We start from the raw sequence: 17,420 nt of genomic DNA, 5'->3' as shown, positions 1-17,420 counted from the left end.
GTACAGCTATACCACCTTCATTAGATGCCAAAAGATTCACATGACAGAGCAATAAAACAGAGTCAAACACTTGCGGATGGCAGGAGAAAAAAAATTGTTCAAAGATAGTACCGCATTTGTCTGTGCAAGTTGATTCTGTTTTTACAGAAAGAATCCCTGACTACTCTCCAAGCCTGCTGCGGAAATAAACAATGATTTCATAATATAAAAATGAAGAGGGGCAGGGCAGAATAAGCCTAGTGAGATTAAGAGCCAAACAATGTTTGCAGCTAAGTAAAGGCCATCTGATATCATCTCCTGCTACTGCCTGATATTCCCCACTCTTCCCTCCTGCTATTTGAAGGCATAGAAGTTTTATCTGGTAAAGTGTTAAGTCTCCTATAGACCCCAGAAACTACTTTTGTGGGCCAAGATACTATTCTGACAACTTTGTTCAGCACATTGGACTAAAGTCAGAAGACATGTTCACAGAGCCCACAGTTTCTGCAATAACTAGCTTAGGTTCCCAAAATAGATTTAAGTTGTTACCTCAACTGAAAGTTAACTTCAGGAAAAGTGTCTTTATTGGTCTACTCCATACGCCATTTGGTATGCCGGTGACAGCAATGACCTTTAACAGAAAGTAGAGCTGTTCACCTTCCGTACGAAGACTAAAAAGGCAGAGCATTTTGCCTGTATTTAGTTGCCATACAAAATTTATAACCAACAAGCTGACTGAGAATTATGTTTTACATTTTGTCACATTTCAACACAAATACTTAGTATCACGCTGAGTTAGACACCTAACTGAAAAAGTTAAATTCTATCCAATAACTAATTATCCTTAGATATTAGGCTGATATGAAGATGGCACTTTATCCCAGAAAGTGCTCAGGAAAATACACATAGTATTCTTGGCCAGAAACTTCAGAGGTCTCCTTACATTCTAATCTTCGCAAGGCATTTTAGTCCACATGCGTTTCAGATACTGAAAATGTCTACAAACAGACAAGAGTTGCCAGGGATAGCTGGCTAGAAGCTTCAACTCCCCAAAGAGTAGTGACCTTGCTAGAAACAACTTATTTTAAATCTGCAGAAGTTGGCAGCTGTCCTCATCTGTCAAGAAAGGAGTCCACGATACACAGAAGACTATCACAGAGCAGACCCCAGCTATAACTGCAATAAGAACAGGTATTAGAACCAATCCAGGGAACTGATCCAAGGTCTGACTTGATGATTTTTATTGTTACTATTTTAGAGACATGATTGATTGAAAATGATTTAACAAGTCATCACTGAAGCATAGCCAGGAGATTTTAGTTTCTTCCAAACTATGTCTTGAACATGCATCCAATCAGAAGTAATTTCTTCTTCACCTCGAAGGGGGAAGGATTACCAACAGTGAAGTAGCACCTCCTGCTACAGTAGTTATGGGGTGGCAATTCAAGGCCAAGGTCCTGTAGTGTCAGGGAAGAAACCACAACTTTCCTTAGTGCCAACTCATTTTTCTGGAATAAACTACTAACAGCTACAGAAGCTACCTTTTACTCAGTTGGAGACTACCAAGTAGTTATGCCATAAAGATCAAAGGCTTCCTCTCTTTTTACTCCAAACTTGATCACAGAGTAAAATGCCTCAAGACTACAGAGCCTGCAAGTCAATTCAGTCTTCATCCTTCTCTGTTGCATGAATGAACATCATGTACAGTGGATAAGGAACATACTCAGTGCTACTAAAATTAGCACTCAAGTTATCATCGATATGGGTATCACCTTCCCAGACCCAGAACAGCTGTACCATTTATTTTTCTCTCCTACGGTCACCCAAGAGAAAGGCTCCAGCACTTCAATTGATCACTATCTTAGAGCCATTACAATGAACTGAGTTCCCACAGGGAAGGGGGACACTAGCTCATTGATGCTTATTGCAGGGGGCTTCTATCATTATAGATATAGCAACTAGGGCTTTTGAACACCAAGACTTCAGGAGCAGGCTGCCATGATTGGCTGCCAGGTCACAGCTCTGCTATTGCTTTGCACAGGTGTAGCAGCTACCAAGGTCCAACTTGGACTGGCATTGCCATGAAGAATAACTGCTAACACTTTGACACCACTGTGAACTTGTGCATAACATCCTTTGAAGGAACCTTACACTTACCTGGCAGGCAATGCTTTGACCTGTCTCCACACAGCATCTCTGTCAATGCTACCTCTTAAGCGCTTGCAATAGTAGTTGAGTATTTTTAGCCACTGTCAATCCTAACTTAGGAGTCCAGCTGAACTCCTGTGAATGGAGACACATTCAGTCCAGTATCCTGCAGAGTATTAGCCTCTAGTACAAACCTCAGTAACCTGGTAGGTCAGTACTGTCTTAGCAGTCTAGGGTACTGCTCATGTAACTTAGGAATACCTTCATGTTCTGACTGACAGTAGTAGCGTAGCCCACTAAAGCTTCAACTTAGGAGATACTCTGTTTTACTTCAGTGCTAACGTAATAATGGAGACCAATACTTTAACTGCTTTTTTTTTTTTATTTTTCCCCTCCTCTGCATTTCAGATTTACAGTTGTTTCTTTAAAAGCATCCATGCCTGTATGCCTCTAAGAGGTAACAGAAAAGATTGTTTAAATCATACATACAAAATTACTTATGTTTACAAATTTTTGGCAATCATAGTAACCCGTTTTTTCCTATTGCCATTGCCCCAATCATTGAAAAAGACAGTGTACAATAATTTATATTTGAAGTATTTAAAAGTGCTTGATAGTGATTTTCCAAGAATAATATTTACAAGTGGCCTATACACATATGTACAGGTGTTACAAGTTGTGGCTGGAATATGGCTTTCTATGGAAAGTGCTTTATATTTGGTCAGTGGTGTTACTAACTGACCAATCCAAGTGTTACTGATAAAACGGTAACCACTAAAAGCTGAATTGTTGTGGACAGGTATTTACAGAGTTTGTTGTTAAGCTGTATAAAATAGCTATTTACATAAGTGCTCCATACATACAGAAAGTATCTTCTTTCTTCCAAGAATGGAGGAAGTCTTTCAGCCACAAACCTGGTTACTATCCCCAAAGAGTGTAAAACACAAGTAAACCGGAATTGATTGCTGATCCAGTGCTCACGCCATATCCTCCTCTGTGCTTACAACAGATATCTGTACAAAATAAGTATAAGTTAGCTACAAGCGTACTAATAGAAGATACAAAACAATGAGTATCATCACTACATGGCAGATTGAAACAGGCTAGCTCTACAGGCTAGTCACCACATCCAGCACAGATTACTCAATCCCACGCCTAGGACAGTACTTGCCTACTACAACTTTAACCTTGATGAAAAGGACAAGTTATCACCTGATATAGCCCAGTAGTTTGGCTGCAGCCAGCAGCTTTCACAAGCACAGACTTCCCTTAAACTGAAGTCACATAACATTTGGCAGTCTTGATGTCTACTCTGAGATTTAACCTGGAGCCTCAAACATACCAATAGGTTTACTTACTGCAGGGTATGTGTGTCCTACTGAACCACTATGTCTTCCAATATCAATTGTAAGGTCCTCTTCCGTAGTTTTCAGGTAGACTGGATTATCAAAATTCATGCTCTTCATGTTCTTGTGCTGCCAGTTACGCCACATGAAGTAGCCAGCTGCTGCAGCAATCACCAGCAGTACTTCAGGGAGAGAAACAGATTGCAAGTATGGAGTAGGGTCAAGTCAAGCTCCTGACAAGGGTGGCTTGTCCCACCACAAGGGGTCTCAAAGGCTAGTAAATGCTGTACTCACAGACAGGAAGAGCAGTCCAAACTGCTGATGTTCCTCCAGCTGCAGCTACTTCAGATGTTGTACCACTGATGTTGAATCCTGCATGGGGATTTGAAGTAGTGAGCTTGCTTACTGACAGGCTGGCAGACTTTGTCAGATGCAAGCACTTCCCAAGCCCAGAAGCTGTTATGATATTAACTCCTTAGTAACACACCGCAAGAACAGCCTATAAGGCTTCATCCTATATTAGTAGAAAGCTTTTTTAATTGCTTGCCTTCTCTGAGCACTGCTGGGATTTCATGGAACCTATAGGTTCCACTCTGTCATAAGTGAACTAGTTCTGTTTATCACATGCTCCAGCTGTTGTAATTGTACTACACACATGACCTGGCCTGTGTTCTCTACTTGCATGCAAAGGATAAAACTTCAAGTAGGCTAGAGGTCAGTTTGTATTTGTTTTCTCTAATGTTTAGCAGTCCAAGTTATTGGGACCAGTACCTCCAGGAACTAGTCCAACTGTTGGAGATTTTTCTGTTGTGCTGGTATCTTTAGCCTCAGTGTAAGCCACAGTTGTTCCAGTACCTGAAACTAATTATACATCAAGAACCCAGTTAATCCTGAAGTTCTGCAATGGCTTAGCTATGACAGCCATGGTAGTGAATGTTTAGCAGATGGCAGAATGATCATGGAGCTTGTTAGCTTTATTGGAAACACTGACATTAGTTATTTTACTAGCACACCCTGGAGCTGGGTTTTTTTTGATTAAAAGTAATTCTGAGAACAAGGCTAGACAGTTAATCTGACATGAATTACAGGTATTTGGAGTCATGATAATAGTAATCCACCCCATCCCTCACTTCAGATTTTCCGAGTCAGATTTTAGTTCTACCAGTTTACTGGTTAGGTAGAGTCTTTGATACCTATAGAACCCTTTAGAGCAGCCAACTGAGGACAGCATCCTTGCATTCAGTGCTCTAATTGTGGCAGTCGGAACGAAGATGCAATACAGTAAGTGGCACCTTCAAGTTCCTAGTTCCACTCCACTGGACAAACAAGCCTTCCATATAGTCTGTGCTCAGGGTAGCAGCAGCAGCACAGTTATTTGGACCATGAAAGGAGGGCCAAAAATTTTTTCTTGGCCAATGAGATTACCCTATCAGCTTTTCAGCACTACGTATTTATACACCATAGAGCCATGTCAGTTTATACCCCTTGTTTTATAAGAAAGAGGCTTGGTATGTTTTGTGCATGTGCTTGCTCTTCTGGAGAAAGCCATGGAGCTAAAAGGTCTTGCTGCAAATGACGATGATGCAGAAGCTGAGCATGGACTTTGAGCAGCACCTGCAGACCATGAGGGCCAACTTAATGCATAGTAGAAGACCACCCTCTCCAAGACCAACTACATCAGATTAACTCACACAAAGCTGTCAGCCTATACTGCCGTATTTGCCTCAAACAGGTTCAATACCCCTACTCCTTCCCCATCTATCAGGAAAAGATTTCAGTTGTGTTACCATACCTGCACACCTCAGACCATCCTCCTGCAAGAAGTACCCAACAGGACATGCACAGGTGTACTTTGGAGAGTGTTCATTTATCTGAGGAGCAGGCAGGCACAGGTAGCTACAGCCTCCATTTGCCACGTTCTCTTCACACCAGTTCCTGCCTGTTGGTACAGCAATTGACAGGAGTGAGCCTTTGTACTCCAGGTGTGTATCATAATTATTTGCTCAATAATTGTTCTACTAGAGTTACTCGTCTCTGCAGGTTACGGATTCGTACCTGCTCTGCCTAAGAGTGAGCAATTGCAACTAGACATTCTCTCAACCCCTCAGGGGTACCTATGTTAGAAGCTCCAAGCACTCTAAATAGAAGTGAATTAAACCGCTGTACAGGGGGTGGGTTACCATTTGCCACCACCCAAGCACGGCAGGCTTCCTACAAGCATACACTGACATAACTATAAACTGTATTAGAGTTACCTGAAGGCTGAACAAGTTCATGATACACAATGATGTCCTGTGCATCATTGAGGTTGTTCACAAGGGTAATCAATTCAGACCCAGTGAATTTGTTGGCACCGTAGACTGCCTCATTCTCTCCATCAATCCAGTACACACGATCCTAGAACAAAGTAATTGCATCTTGTTACCTCTGTGCTGCTATAGCACCATAATTGCTAGCCATGTACTAACAAGACGATGATTTTTGACAATTACTACAGGAAGTCATTCTTACTTCAAATATTGTTAGAGCAAGAGGATGAGGAAGGAACATATGAGACTTCAGCACAATTCTACGGTCCTGGCCATTCAAGTCCACGCTTGACAGCATATGTAGTTTAGAATCAAGCCAGTACAGACGGCTTTTTACAAGATCTAGGAGGAAAAAAACCCAAAGATTTACTATCTACATGGAGAAAACCTCCAAAGGCTCCTGCAAAAGTCAAAACAACCACAGATTCAAGAATAGTTGCAGTGTTGCTCTAGTTTCTTACCATACCAGGATGCAGAAGGCTGCTGCAATGCTGCCTAAGCGGCCTGTGCCTCAACTATAGTTGAGAGCAGTGCACGAAAAGTTACCATTTCGGATTCTGAGAAGTGCTATCTATGCCTGTGGCAATGTCTCCAGACATGCAGTAACTTCCCATTCTCAGAAGCTGAAAATAGTTCACTGAAGAATGACCTTGGCTTTTGTAGCAAACAAACTGCTAAACTGCCAGAATACCTCTGGCACAGAGACAAATTCAACATACCTAGAGCAATTCCATTAGGCCATTGGATTTCTGTTGTCACAAGCTGCTGTCTGTCAAATCCATTCATTCCTGCTTTTTCAATTTTTGCTGGCTCACCCCAGTCTGACCAGTACATAAAGCTGTGAAGCAGAATTTATGTTGTATGATGCACTATAGTACTGTGTAGTATCACTCTTATGACCAATAACTAACAAAGGCTACCTAAGTCAGTTATCAGGACATCGAGTAGCTGGTAGGTCTGCTCTTTTAAGACAGCCAGGACACATACTCACCCAGAGAGAGGATCTACAGCAATAGAAGCTGGCTCTTTCAGCTCAGAGAGAAACAAAACCTTTCTTTTTGTGCCTTCTAGGCTAGCCACTGAAATTGTCTTGGCAGTTGAGTCAGACCAGTAGATGTTCTTATAAACCCAGTCAACAGCAATTCCTGCAGGGCTGTGTATGTTGTCCAGGATTCTGACATGCCTTCCGACTTTATCACGGGTATCAACAGAGGCACTGGAAGACAAGAATTGCTTTCAACTCCTTCATCCACAGATACTACCACTGGGCATGCCTCAGCAAATACTGCACAAAGATCTCAAGCAGCCAATGTAAAAGATGCACTTGTGATATTCCAGAGTGCCTTTTGTACAACTGTAGCAGTAGTTATTAGGAAGTGCAACAGGCATACACATTGCTAGTTGTGGGAACTTGCATCTACTGTACTTTGTAGGGCATGAAGAAACTAGTTCTCATCACCAGAGCCTAGAAAATTATCTTGGATAAAATGTGGGATGGTTTAGGGGAGCACACTAGAGTTCAGAAGGTTAGTCCATTTACCTGAAGATTGCTTTTTGGCTGAAGTCAGCCCAGTAAAGCTTTTGCTCAGCAATATCGGCATCTAGAGCCACAGTGTTTCTTAGCTGCTCTACTAACTGAATGTATTCTTTCCTCTCAAGGCCAATCTTCCTGATATCCCGGCGGTTGGTGAAAATTAGACATGGTTCTTTCCCTGTGAAAAAGAGTGTGTTATCTGTACTTCTAGACATGCAGTCACATACTGTTCTTATGACAAGTTTTAAGAGTCATCATATTAGTTTTTGCCAGTCCACTCTTGCTAGTGGATGCTGACAGAGGTCTTGGCTGTAATAGACCTCACCCTCTTCTCCCTCCGCAACTTGATGTGGAGGGTCCTCCTGCCCAGGGAGGAGGCAGCTTTTAAGTACTGCATCATGGCATCATTCAAAGTGTTAGGAGTGTTCAGGTCTGAACAAGTTATGTTGATAACCGCACAATACCTCCTGTCGAAACCACAATAGCATAAACAGCACATTACTTGCTACCTCATTTTGAAGTGGGGATATAGAAGTTTTTGTGCCAGTACTCACCCACTGCCTTGCACACCCCAGTAGCAAGATCCATCTGATAGCCACGGCTACATTCACATTTGTAGCCCCCTTTCAGGTTGATACAGATTTGACTACAGATCCCAGGATTCTGGCATTCATCAATATCTGTAAAGACAACAATGTAGTTTGTTCTCATCTCCAATACCATCGGTAGGGTCCATGTTAACCTATTTGATACTTGCCTCCACAGGTTCTCCTGTCTATAAGCTCAAACCCAGCTGGACAGTCACATTCATAGCCAATAACAAGATCTCTGCAGATATGAGAGCATCCACCATTGTTCACCAGACATTCATTTATGTCTAGAAGAGAAGAATAGGCCACTTCTGAGACAGCACACATATTTAGTCTTAGTCATGGACTGCTATACCAGATACCCATCCATTTTCTAACGGTGGCTGCCACATCTGATAAACCACTCTGGCACCTGAAGTCACATGCAAGATACAAATTCAAGGAGAGTATTTGCTTAGCTGTCAGCTATGTTACTTGTGTTACAAGTCAGCAGCAGGAATGCCTTCAAGTTCTAGCTGACTGGTTGCTGGGATGATCTCTCCATGGCCAGAAAGGATAAAACTAGCCTATTTGACTAGATTATTTGCTTGCCACCAAATAAGTGCAGATGGGCATTCCACCAGGCTGACATCTGACAGCTCGGAGGCTGTATCCAAGAATGACTAGTGGTCAGCATTGTGTAATGAGTTTGTTCACTTACTGCACTCCTTGAGCGGCTCATCACTCCAGTCCTTGCAGTCTCTCTGCTGGTTACACACTTTACTGACATCTATGCATTCTCCACTTCTGCACTTGAATTTGCCAGGTCCAGAGCACTGAATAACTGATATAATGAAGATTGTGAGGGCAACTACCAGCTTCAACAGATATTCTGCAAAAATTTTATTCTTGCTTAGTTCTACACTTACCATTGTTACAACTTGCTTCATCAGTGCCATCCAGACAGTCTCTCACACCATTGCACTGCCTACTCCCATGGATGCAGTTCCCATCTTCACATCTGAACTGGTCTGGTCTGCAGGTCCGAGAAGCTGAGGACACAGTCATTATAGACTTAAACTCCCAAGGTCTTCTGAAGGAAAGAAAATAAAACAGAAGCCAACCCGCACCTCCTAGAGAAGTACCAAGTTAACTTACGGCAGTTGATTTCATCACTTCCATCCTTGCAGTCAGGATCTCCATCACAGCGCCACTTTTTGTGGATACATTCACCTGAGCCGCATTGCACCTCACTGGCAGAGCACTTTTGAGGAGGTGCAGGCTCGTGGCCACATTGCTCTGGAGATTCATCTGAGTTGTCAGAGCAGTCAGCAGCATCATCACACACCCAGATGATGGGGATGCAGGTGGAGGTCTTACACTGGAACTCATGAACTCCACAAGTAGGAGGTGCACACTCCAGCTCATCACTGCCATCGCTGCAGTCATCTTGACCATTGCAGACAAAGCTCTTAGAAATACACTGCCCACTGCTGCATGTGAATTCTGCTGGACTGCAAGTCACATTGCCTGGAGTAACAGGAGTAAGAGAGATTAGCAGGTTATTGCAAGAAGGCAGACTTTTGTGTGAAGGTGTTGTGCTTTCCAGGTTCTTCATCAGCTGTTCACTGACAGAAGATCAGCATCCTGTATAAAGCTCTGAGAGAACCTAACTGACCACATACAGGACTCTTGGGCCCCACACAGACTGTCCTCCTTGCCTTTGGATGTTATGAGTGAGAGGCATCAGTTTTGAGCTACTAAGTGAAAACAAGGGACTTCTGAAGCAGCTAAGCTGTTCTGCTTCAGAGTGCAAGCCTTTTTGAAAACAGGCTCAAACTCTGTGAACCAGAGACAGAAGGTAAGAGAATTGCTAACTCTAGAGTACAGACTACAATTAAAGTAGCCAGATGGTCAGCATGCACTATAGTTTGAAATTGAAGTGTTTTGTGCTGGTCCCCAGGACAGCAGTGGGCCATTTGCCTGGACCACTGTGGAGTTACAGATCAAGAGCTTGCACCAGTTGATCCTGTGGTATTAAGCACAGCCACACAACTTAAACCAGCATAACTTGTACTGGTGTAATAGCAATGTAGCTAGCAGCTCAGTATGCCTAGGCTGATAGTTTTATCAGCTTCATTAGAAAAGCTGTCTGTAGATTTACTTGTCAGATTAAGGCATTTGCTTGCTGAGTAAGGCAGCAACTCCACAGACACAGCAGAAGTCTGGAGATGTGTGTCTCATTAGCCCATCCAGGTAAGGTGGCTCTGATGGAAGCCAGCCCTGTGGCTTTGGTTACAGCGCATTTGTCTCAGGACACCTCAGACAACTCATATGTACTCATGTTCATTAGAACAAGCCAGGAATGCTGCACTCTAATGCTGGCAGTGGCAGCTTCACTTGCATACCGGCCTAAAGTTGCCCCCAACACCTGAAGTCTAGCTTCCCTAGTCTGCACTTTCAGACAAACACACAGAATACTCCAGGATAGGGCTATAAAGCAGATCAGCTGTCCCCTTGGCTACAAGTCACTACTACATTTTTAGAAGACCATTTGTTAATGTAAGCAGCAACTAGAGTTACCTGTCGAGGAACTCTGCAGACAACAAGTTCTGACGGTTTGCCTAAGACGTGACTAAGCCTATAGTCTCTGGCTAATTTTGGCAATAGCCAAAGACAGATGTTGAATAGCTTATATTGCTGTAGTTCTTAACTTAGCAGGATAGAGGAATGTTAGAACAAGCCTGCTTTGTTAAGCAGGCTGCAATTCAGATGAATGTGGGTTTAAGGAGATATTGATAGAAGAAATTTATCTTCCCAGGTATACTGCCCAGCTAGCTACCCTCCAGACAAGTCAATTTCAAATAGAGTTATGCAGCCACTGTTTCTTCCCTTACCACAATTCTCTTCATCTTCTCCACTGTCACAGTCTTTTTCACCATCACATTTCCAGGACACTGGGATACACTGGGTTGACTGAGGACCACAGCTGATTTCATTTACCCGGCATGTTCTCATATCTATTAAAAAAAGTTTAAGTTCAATTTAAGAGCTACTGATTGTGGGTTTTAGCAGTTGAGACTGAAAGGCTTCAGCTCTGGGCAAAGCTGCAGTTAATTAGATGCCAGCATCCATCTAAGTTGATGGCTCCATCATAGAAGAGGTTACACTAGTTTGTGGTGTTCAGTAAAACTTTTCAGTTTCCAGTTTTCAATAGATTAGTGTTTTAAGAATATCTTTGTAGTGGTAGTTTTGTGCTTGCACCCCAGTTACACAGTAGAAGCTTGAGCTATAACATGTAGTAGTAGGGAGTAGTAAAGCCAAAGTGCAGTAGGACTTGGGGCTGAAGTATTCCTCAGTGTGGATCCTATTGATACAGAGAAATGAAGCTTCATGGATCTATATTCCTTGTTTAGTTACCACATTTAAGACTGGGATTGCTAACTGCAAGACCTCTGTCAAGCCTCTGCACTTCTGCTTCCCACCCTGCAACATGTAGTCAGTCACTCTGTTCCTACACTAGGTCTGGTTATCTTGCAAAGTAGCTGTCTTTGAGGACAGCAATCACTTGGTGAACAAGCCACAGTAATCGTCAAGCCTGCCATGTTGTGCTTCCTGCTTCTGACTGTCAGTAAACCCTTGCACTTGCTATCTGTTACCAGGCACAAGTGCAGAGTCCCCACTCAGTTTTGTGTCTTTTTAAGTAGTAAAATGTCTCGTCAAATCCCCAATGTGGCCAAAGCCAAGCTAGCACTTAGGAAGGTGCTCTGCAAAACAAGTTCATCCTTCCATTAGGAGAGCTAGGCTGCAAGCAGGCAAGAAGTCAAAATGCTACACCCCACAGGCTTGCTTGTACCAAAAAGCCAGGCTCACTTACGGCACAGTTCAGCACTCTCGTCAGACCCATCCTCGCAGTCCGGATCCCCATCACACTGCCATCTGTTAGGGACACACTGACCACTGATGCACACAAAATCAGATTCAGCACACGTCTTCTTCACTGCAAGGGAGAAGGATGGCCACTTGTTTAGAGACCAGAGCTTAGCTTGTTTGCTGCAGCTAGAGATAAGCTGCCTTGCCCTAGGAAAGGGATGCAATATCCTTAGTTCTTGGATGTCTGGTGTCATCATCCCCCACCAGTCCAATGACGGCACTGTTTAACACTTCCTGGAGAGTTATGCTGTGCACAGAGAAACATTTGTCTTCTGTTAAGCAGGCACTGAAGGACTGCTATTGTCAATGAAGGCTATGCTACTAGAATAGCTGCTGCTTTGAACACACTTGAAATAAGGTCTATTGACATTAATATTCAGATTTTGAACTCTGAGTTTATTATCAAGGCATTTCATTTGTCATTACAGAAGCATGGTAAGCCTAAGGTAACAGTTTAGGTCTGCTTGAGCAGATTGACAGTTCAGCCACACCAGTGTTTGATATTGAGTCCATTTTGCCTCATCTCTAAGTACATCTAGTCATCCATCTTGGCCCCTATGGCTGTTTAAAGCAAGAGCTGGCAGCCAAAGCTAGACCTAGTGATTATAGGAGACTCAGCAGAATCTCTTTCACACAGAAACCAGGGTATTTAACCATGGAATAGCCAACAGGTACGTGCTAATAGACAACAGCTTCTACTATGTCTTCAAGCAGCAGCTGAGAAAAGGCTTCCATTCTGTTCTTGGCAGCCACCACCCTTGCAAGTAGAATTTTAGTCATGAGCTTTTCTCTCAGTCACCAATTCCAGGAGACTTTCATAGCACTCAGGAAAATTCAACTTCCTGAGATGGATACAAGGCATCAAGATAGTCCCTGAGATGATCTAGGGAATTTGTCATCTACTCTGTATTCTGACTGATGAAGTGCTGGACAGGATAAGCATCTCTTCAGCTATCCACTGTTAAGCCCCCCACTGCCAACTAGCAAGTACAGAGGTATTATTTGATTACTTACCACAAGCACTCTCATCACTGCCATCTAAACAGTCTTCATCACCATCACACTTCCAGAGTAAAGGAATGCAGCGCCCATTGCTACATGGGAATTGGGATTCCTCACATCTTGTTCTCGCACCTTCAATGAAATAACAGAATCTAAGCCCTGATACTCTTGAGCAATCCTGTTTTGCTTTTCCCCACTGCTGATCACAATGTTACCCAGCTTAAACAGCACAACATAAAACCAGATCTGAGCTCCAAGTATTTGCAGTCACCTTAATCATGAAAGTAGAGCCAGAAATTTTCCTTCATAGTACAAGTGCAGAACTGAAGCACTATGACAGTCCACCTGCTGGACAAGAGTAAACCAGCCTCAATGTTCTTCTTACTGAGTTTTCCTTTTCAAGGCAGAGTCAAGTTTACAAGGCAGCAGGACACACGCACACAATGACTTCTGCTGTCTAACACCCAGCATTGCCTTCTCAAAACTCTTCAAACTTTAAGCAAACTGGGTTTAAACTTGACTAATGCCAAGCTGGATTAGCATTTCAGTACTCTGCTGCTAACACATTACAGCAGAATCCCCGAGGTAGCTTAGATATCTGCTCTGTAGTTAAATCATGAAAGTTTGTTGTTCAAGTTACTCCTCTAACAAGGGCACCCAGAGACATTCCTTAGTATACACAAAGAGAAGTGTGATTACTTATCTGGATCTTGCTTATTAAATCTAGATCAAGTATGATGCTAAAAGCAAAACAATTTATCACTTCCTTCTGGAATCAAGCCTGTTGTCTCCCAATTGATAACAGTCTAGATTGGCTAGTATGCTTGAGTAAGGTACTGCTTTCTACATGGTGCTTAGAGTTAGAGTGCATTTTCTGGGTTATCTTAACCTCTAAAACTGTATGACTCCATCCCTCAAGGGAACCTACTTTGTCTTGAAGCTGTGTTATAACTCACTAAAAGCAGCCGCCTGCTTCCTCAGCAGCTAAGACAGAGCTGCTCCAGGTAATGCATGCCAGCAAGTGTATAAGCTCACACATTAGTATTGGCTGCACATGTCTCCCGTATGATGCAAGATTCCTGCTCCTCCCTGGTTTATTTCACCACTTTGTGGAGGTGTTTTGTATTCCAGGGCTCACAAAGGGCATCAAATTTTAGTAGAACACAAGTATCACAAGATATAAAATATCTTCTGTGTATGACATGCAAAATGCAAGACAGTTTCCAAGTAGAAGGAAGCTATTCAGCCATTTCACATTACGTTGGCCAGCCATCAGGCACTAGGCAACATCAAACCCTGGACAGAGTATAAGCAAGGACAACACAGGCAGTTTTACCTGCTCAGTGTCTCATGTGAATTCATGCTAGAAGTAAAGGATCTGAAACAGCAGCTTATTGAGCTCTGCTAATGTTTCAGCAGTCATACTGGTTGAGTGAAACACTAACTCACTCGTCAGACAGAGTAAAGCCATAACAACTTGTTTCATGGGAACTGTGATCAGAGTGCCAAAAAACTGAACATCAGCTCTTGCACTCTGTATTTCCATTCCTCCTTTCCTGTTCAGGATGGGAGTTACACCAGCATGCACTTTCTAATAGCATGGTTTTGTAAAGCTATTATTATTTGGTCAAGAGCTCTCAAACAAGTAGCTTGCCTTGTGCCAGAAGGCACACCCCAGCCAGCTTAGTGAGGGTGCACAACTATGAGCTCCCTCTAGGCTTGACATCACCTTGTTGACCAGTAACCTCTAGCAGAAGTAGCCTTCTGCTTGCAAGCCCTGGCCACATGTTATTCCAATTATTACTGTACTACCACCTAAAATATGCAGTGACTGACTCCTGCTAGTTTTGACACATTCTCATCCAGGCTTTCAGAGCGAGAATAGTCAACCTTTCCCAAAATAGCATACTAGAGATATTAGGCTAAGCCTGCCGCTCAGGAGATCCCAAAATAACTCCACAGTCCTTAAGTTACTCTTTCAAGTTAGAATAACCAGAAAAGGCTTGCTAAGACTGCCTAGTACACAGTGACTTGCAAACAACATCACTTTGACCAAATGTGAGACGGAAGCTACACACGGGCTAAATGAAACAGTAAATGAGCTTGGAGGAACAGCTGTAACTTTACAATTACAACCCTAACAACAAGCCATTCCAAGGAGGTATCATCACTTCTGCAGCTGATACGAAGTGAAGTATCAGAGCAACTACTTTTGTTAGCCCACAAACAAGTAAAGAACTGACAGCACCTAACACCCACACAGGTGCAGAAAGGTAAAGGTCGTCATCTGTTGCTACTCGTGGAGATGTCTGTCAAACCCTAAAGGCCACTTAGAGTGAGCTCCAGTTAAGACAAAGGTTAGTTCCAGCCAGTAACTAACTGTGGTGCCCTGTCTTACACCAAGCACGGTTCTGCAATGCCAGGTAACCATTTAGTCATGACACTACCAGCCTAATCCACTGCTATTTGAAGCAACAGAGTCATACCTCCATTGCAGCTTCAGTCACTAGACACTTAATGATTTTTAGATCAGCGTCAATTAGCCACTAACTCAAAGCTTCTCTTCATGTGCTACTCATATACCAGAAGCACCTTCAGACCTTTTCTCCTCCTTGGGATAAGGCTTAGGTAAAAGACGTAGAGAAACAGTAACTTCTCAGCCTGTGACTGTTAAGGCATTATTTTACTGTCCCCCAGGTAACTACTTACTAGAAGTTGGCTCAGAAGCAGCAACGTCTGCAGGGTGAAGGAACACAGTTAAAATAACTACCCAAGTTAAACTAGCTTTCTCCATACCTCTGCTGTCACTGTTTGCCTCAGCCCCTAAAGCAAGTTGTCAGATTACTTGTCCGGGCAGCCTCAAGCATGTGACACTTGTGTGCTGTCATCTGACACCAAGTCCCAGAAAAGCTTGCAACAGTGATTGGGAAACCTAGTGAAAGCTCATACAGGAACTAGGTTAGACTCCCCCCAGACCCTGGCAATTCTAACTACTAGATGGAGAGAGCTGGTGGGGCCACTAACTCAAACTGAGGGAAAAATTAGACTAATTTGGTGGACTAGAGTTGCCCTCCACTGTACATCTCGTTATGATTTCTGACTACAGTGCCCTAGCAGTTTCAGTGCCAGCCAGCTTGATCCTTCATACTACAGCTGCTTAATTACGTCCATTGTAGACCAGACATGGGAGCAATCTACATGACTGGGAATTGAGGAGTGACTACGCAGACACCTCCCCTCTTTCTCATTTCATGAGGACTAGGTGCAACAATCCCCCGGCTGGGCTCTACCTGTCAGACCCAGAGTCTGAACTACTGCACACAGTTAGAACTACAAGGTCCAACTACCCTTCAAGCATATTCCGCCAACACAGCCGCAATCGGACACTTACGCCTACTTTAAGGCACTAGTCTGGAGATTAGGAGCCGTACAACAACGCAGACATCAATTTCCCACCTAGAAGAGTAGCCTGGACCTCGGTTCCTGAAGGAGTCAGCCAATTGATTACTATCTCCACTCAAGAGGAAAATATTTTTGATTCATCATCCAGTTGGCTTAATGTGCAGGTCCCTCGGCCATAGGGGTAGCAGCTTCCATGCTAGGAGGCAACCCTGGAGCCCGCCACGAGCAGCGCTACGGGTGAGAGAGCCCAGCCCACAAAGAGGGATCCAGCGCTGGCAAGACTCAGCCTTGCCACCAGGTGGAGATCCCGTATGGTGGTTACCATTGACTCTGAACTAGAGCCACGCCAATGCTGCTGGATGCCACAAAGCCAAAGTTGCACAGTAGTTTGACAGCACCTTCAACGCCCTAGGCTTTCCGAGGGCTCCTCTTCCTTCCTCCCCGACACAGCCGCAATCCTCCCGACCCCCCACCCCCGACCCCGAAAGCCCCCGGCACGCAGACCCTTCCCTCGACACCAGGCACGGCCCAGGAAATCAAACCCTCCCGCGGCACGCGGGTGGGTGCTGCCGGGGGCCGGGGAAAGGCTGGCGGGGCAGGAGGGGCTCAGACCCACCCTCACCGACCCTGCGTGCCGTCCGGGGCCCGGCCGGGAAGGCGGCACCTCCCTCGAGAAGGGGGGCGGCGGGGCAGACCCCGGCGGCAGCGCGCCCATCCCCCCAACCACCCCACCCCTCCGCGGAGACCACCCCCCGGCGAGCGGGATGAGAGACTGGCGATGGGGAGGGGAGAAAGAAGACCAAAAAAAAAAAAAAAAAAAAAAGGAGGGTGGTGGGGAAAAAGAAATTATGGCGGGGTGGGCGGCGGGAGCAGTCCCGGCGGCGCGCGCCCCAGCCCCCCCGGGCCCCGCACTCACCGTCGGCGGCAGCGCGCAGGCAGCTGAGAGCGAGCAGCAGGCACAGCACCCAGCAGCACGGGACCGCCCGCCGCCCCGCACCGCGCCCGGGGCCGGGGCCGCCGCCGGCCGCCGCCGCCGCCGCGCTCGAGTCTCCGCGCTGCCAGTCCGACCGCATCGCCGCGCCGGGGATAGGAGGGGGGAGAGAGATTGAGTGAGAGAGGGAGGTTGGGGAGAGGGAGGGAGGGAGAGAGGGAGGCAGGGCGGGCGGGCAGGCGCGCCGGGTCGGAGACGAGAGGAGGA

General features: G+C 44.7%; 1 protein-coding gene and 1 long non-coding RNA gene across 4 annotated transcripts in view; one reads left to right on the top strand and one right to left on the bottom strand.

The window, feature by feature from the left end:
* Nucleotides 1-2,479: 2,479 nt before the first annotated feature.
* VLDLR (very low density lipoprotein receptor) lies at nucleotides 2,480-17,414 on the bottom strand. 3 transcript variants are annotated; one of them, XM_064437940.1, is made up of 19 exons: nucleotides 17,139-17,414; nucleotides 12,833-12,952; nucleotides 11,763-11,885; nucleotides 10,783-10,905; nucleotides 9,044-9,415; nucleotides 8,815-8,937; nucleotides 8,607-8,729; nucleotides 8,074-8,193; nucleotides 7,871-7,996; nucleotides 7,323-7,494; nucleotides 6,774-6,998; nucleotides 6,502-6,620; nucleotides 5,985-6,124; nucleotides 5,729-5,870; nucleotides 5,266-5,412; nucleotides 4,245-4,334; nucleotides 3,768-3,845; nucleotides 3,486-3,655; nucleotides 2,480-3,140 (listed from the first exon to the last, which is right to left on the bottom strand). In XM_064437940.1, the coding sequence occupies exons 1-19, from the start codon at nucleotides 17,293-17,295 to the stop codon at nucleotides 3,105-3,107; spliced, it is 2,706 nt and encodes a 901-aa protein (XP_064294010.1). In that variant the 5' UTR covers nucleotides 17,296-17,414; the 3' UTR covers nucleotides 2,480-3,104. The 3 variants fall into 3 exon arrangements, with proteins under 3 accessions (XP_064294010.1, XP_064294011.1, XP_064294012.1); XM_064437941.1 differs by lacking the exon at nucleotides 17,139-17,414 and adding an exon at nucleotides 15,530-15,629; XM_064437942.1 differs by lacking the exon at nucleotides 4,245-4,334 and having other exon boundaries at nucleotides 17,139-17,412.
* Nucleotides 17,255-17,420, top strand: part of LOC135310442 (uncharacterized) — a 28,679-nt gene continuing 28,513 nt past the window's right edge. Inside the window, exon 1 of the long non-coding RNA XR_010370504.1 lies at nucleotides 17,255-17,331. This is a non-coding gene — a long non-coding RNA (uncharacterized LOC135310442). The remainder of the gene's footprint in view (nucleotides 17,332-17,420) is intronic.

This window comes from Phalacrocorax carbo, chromosome Z (genome assembly GCF_963921805.1).
Source record: "Phalacrocorax carbo chromosome Z, bPhaCar2.1, whole genome shotgun sequence".
In the NCBI taxonomy this organism is placed as follows: domain Eukaryota; kingdom Metazoa; phylum Chordata; class Aves; order Suliformes; family Phalacrocoracidae; genus Phalacrocorax; species Phalacrocorax carbo.
The sequence above is the reverse complement of the archived record's forward strand: the minus strand, read 5'-3'. Positions and strand labels throughout refer to the sequence as shown.

Bases quoted from the DNA above. Each gene is read 5' to 3' on its own strand.
- VLDLR (XM_064437940.1), bottom strand. From the start codon at position 17,295: ATGCGGTCGGACTGGCAGCGCGGAGACTCGAGCGCGGCGGCGGCGGCG. The intron at 11,886-12,832 runs GTAAGTAATCAA...TCTCCCTTGCAG, and splicing joins CAGTGATGAGAGTGCTTGTG to TGAAGAAGACGTGTGCTGAA. The intron at 6,621-6,773 runs GTGAGTATGTGT...TCTGCTTCACAG, and splicing joins GCTGTAGATCCTCTCTCTGG to CTTTATGTACTGGTCAGACT.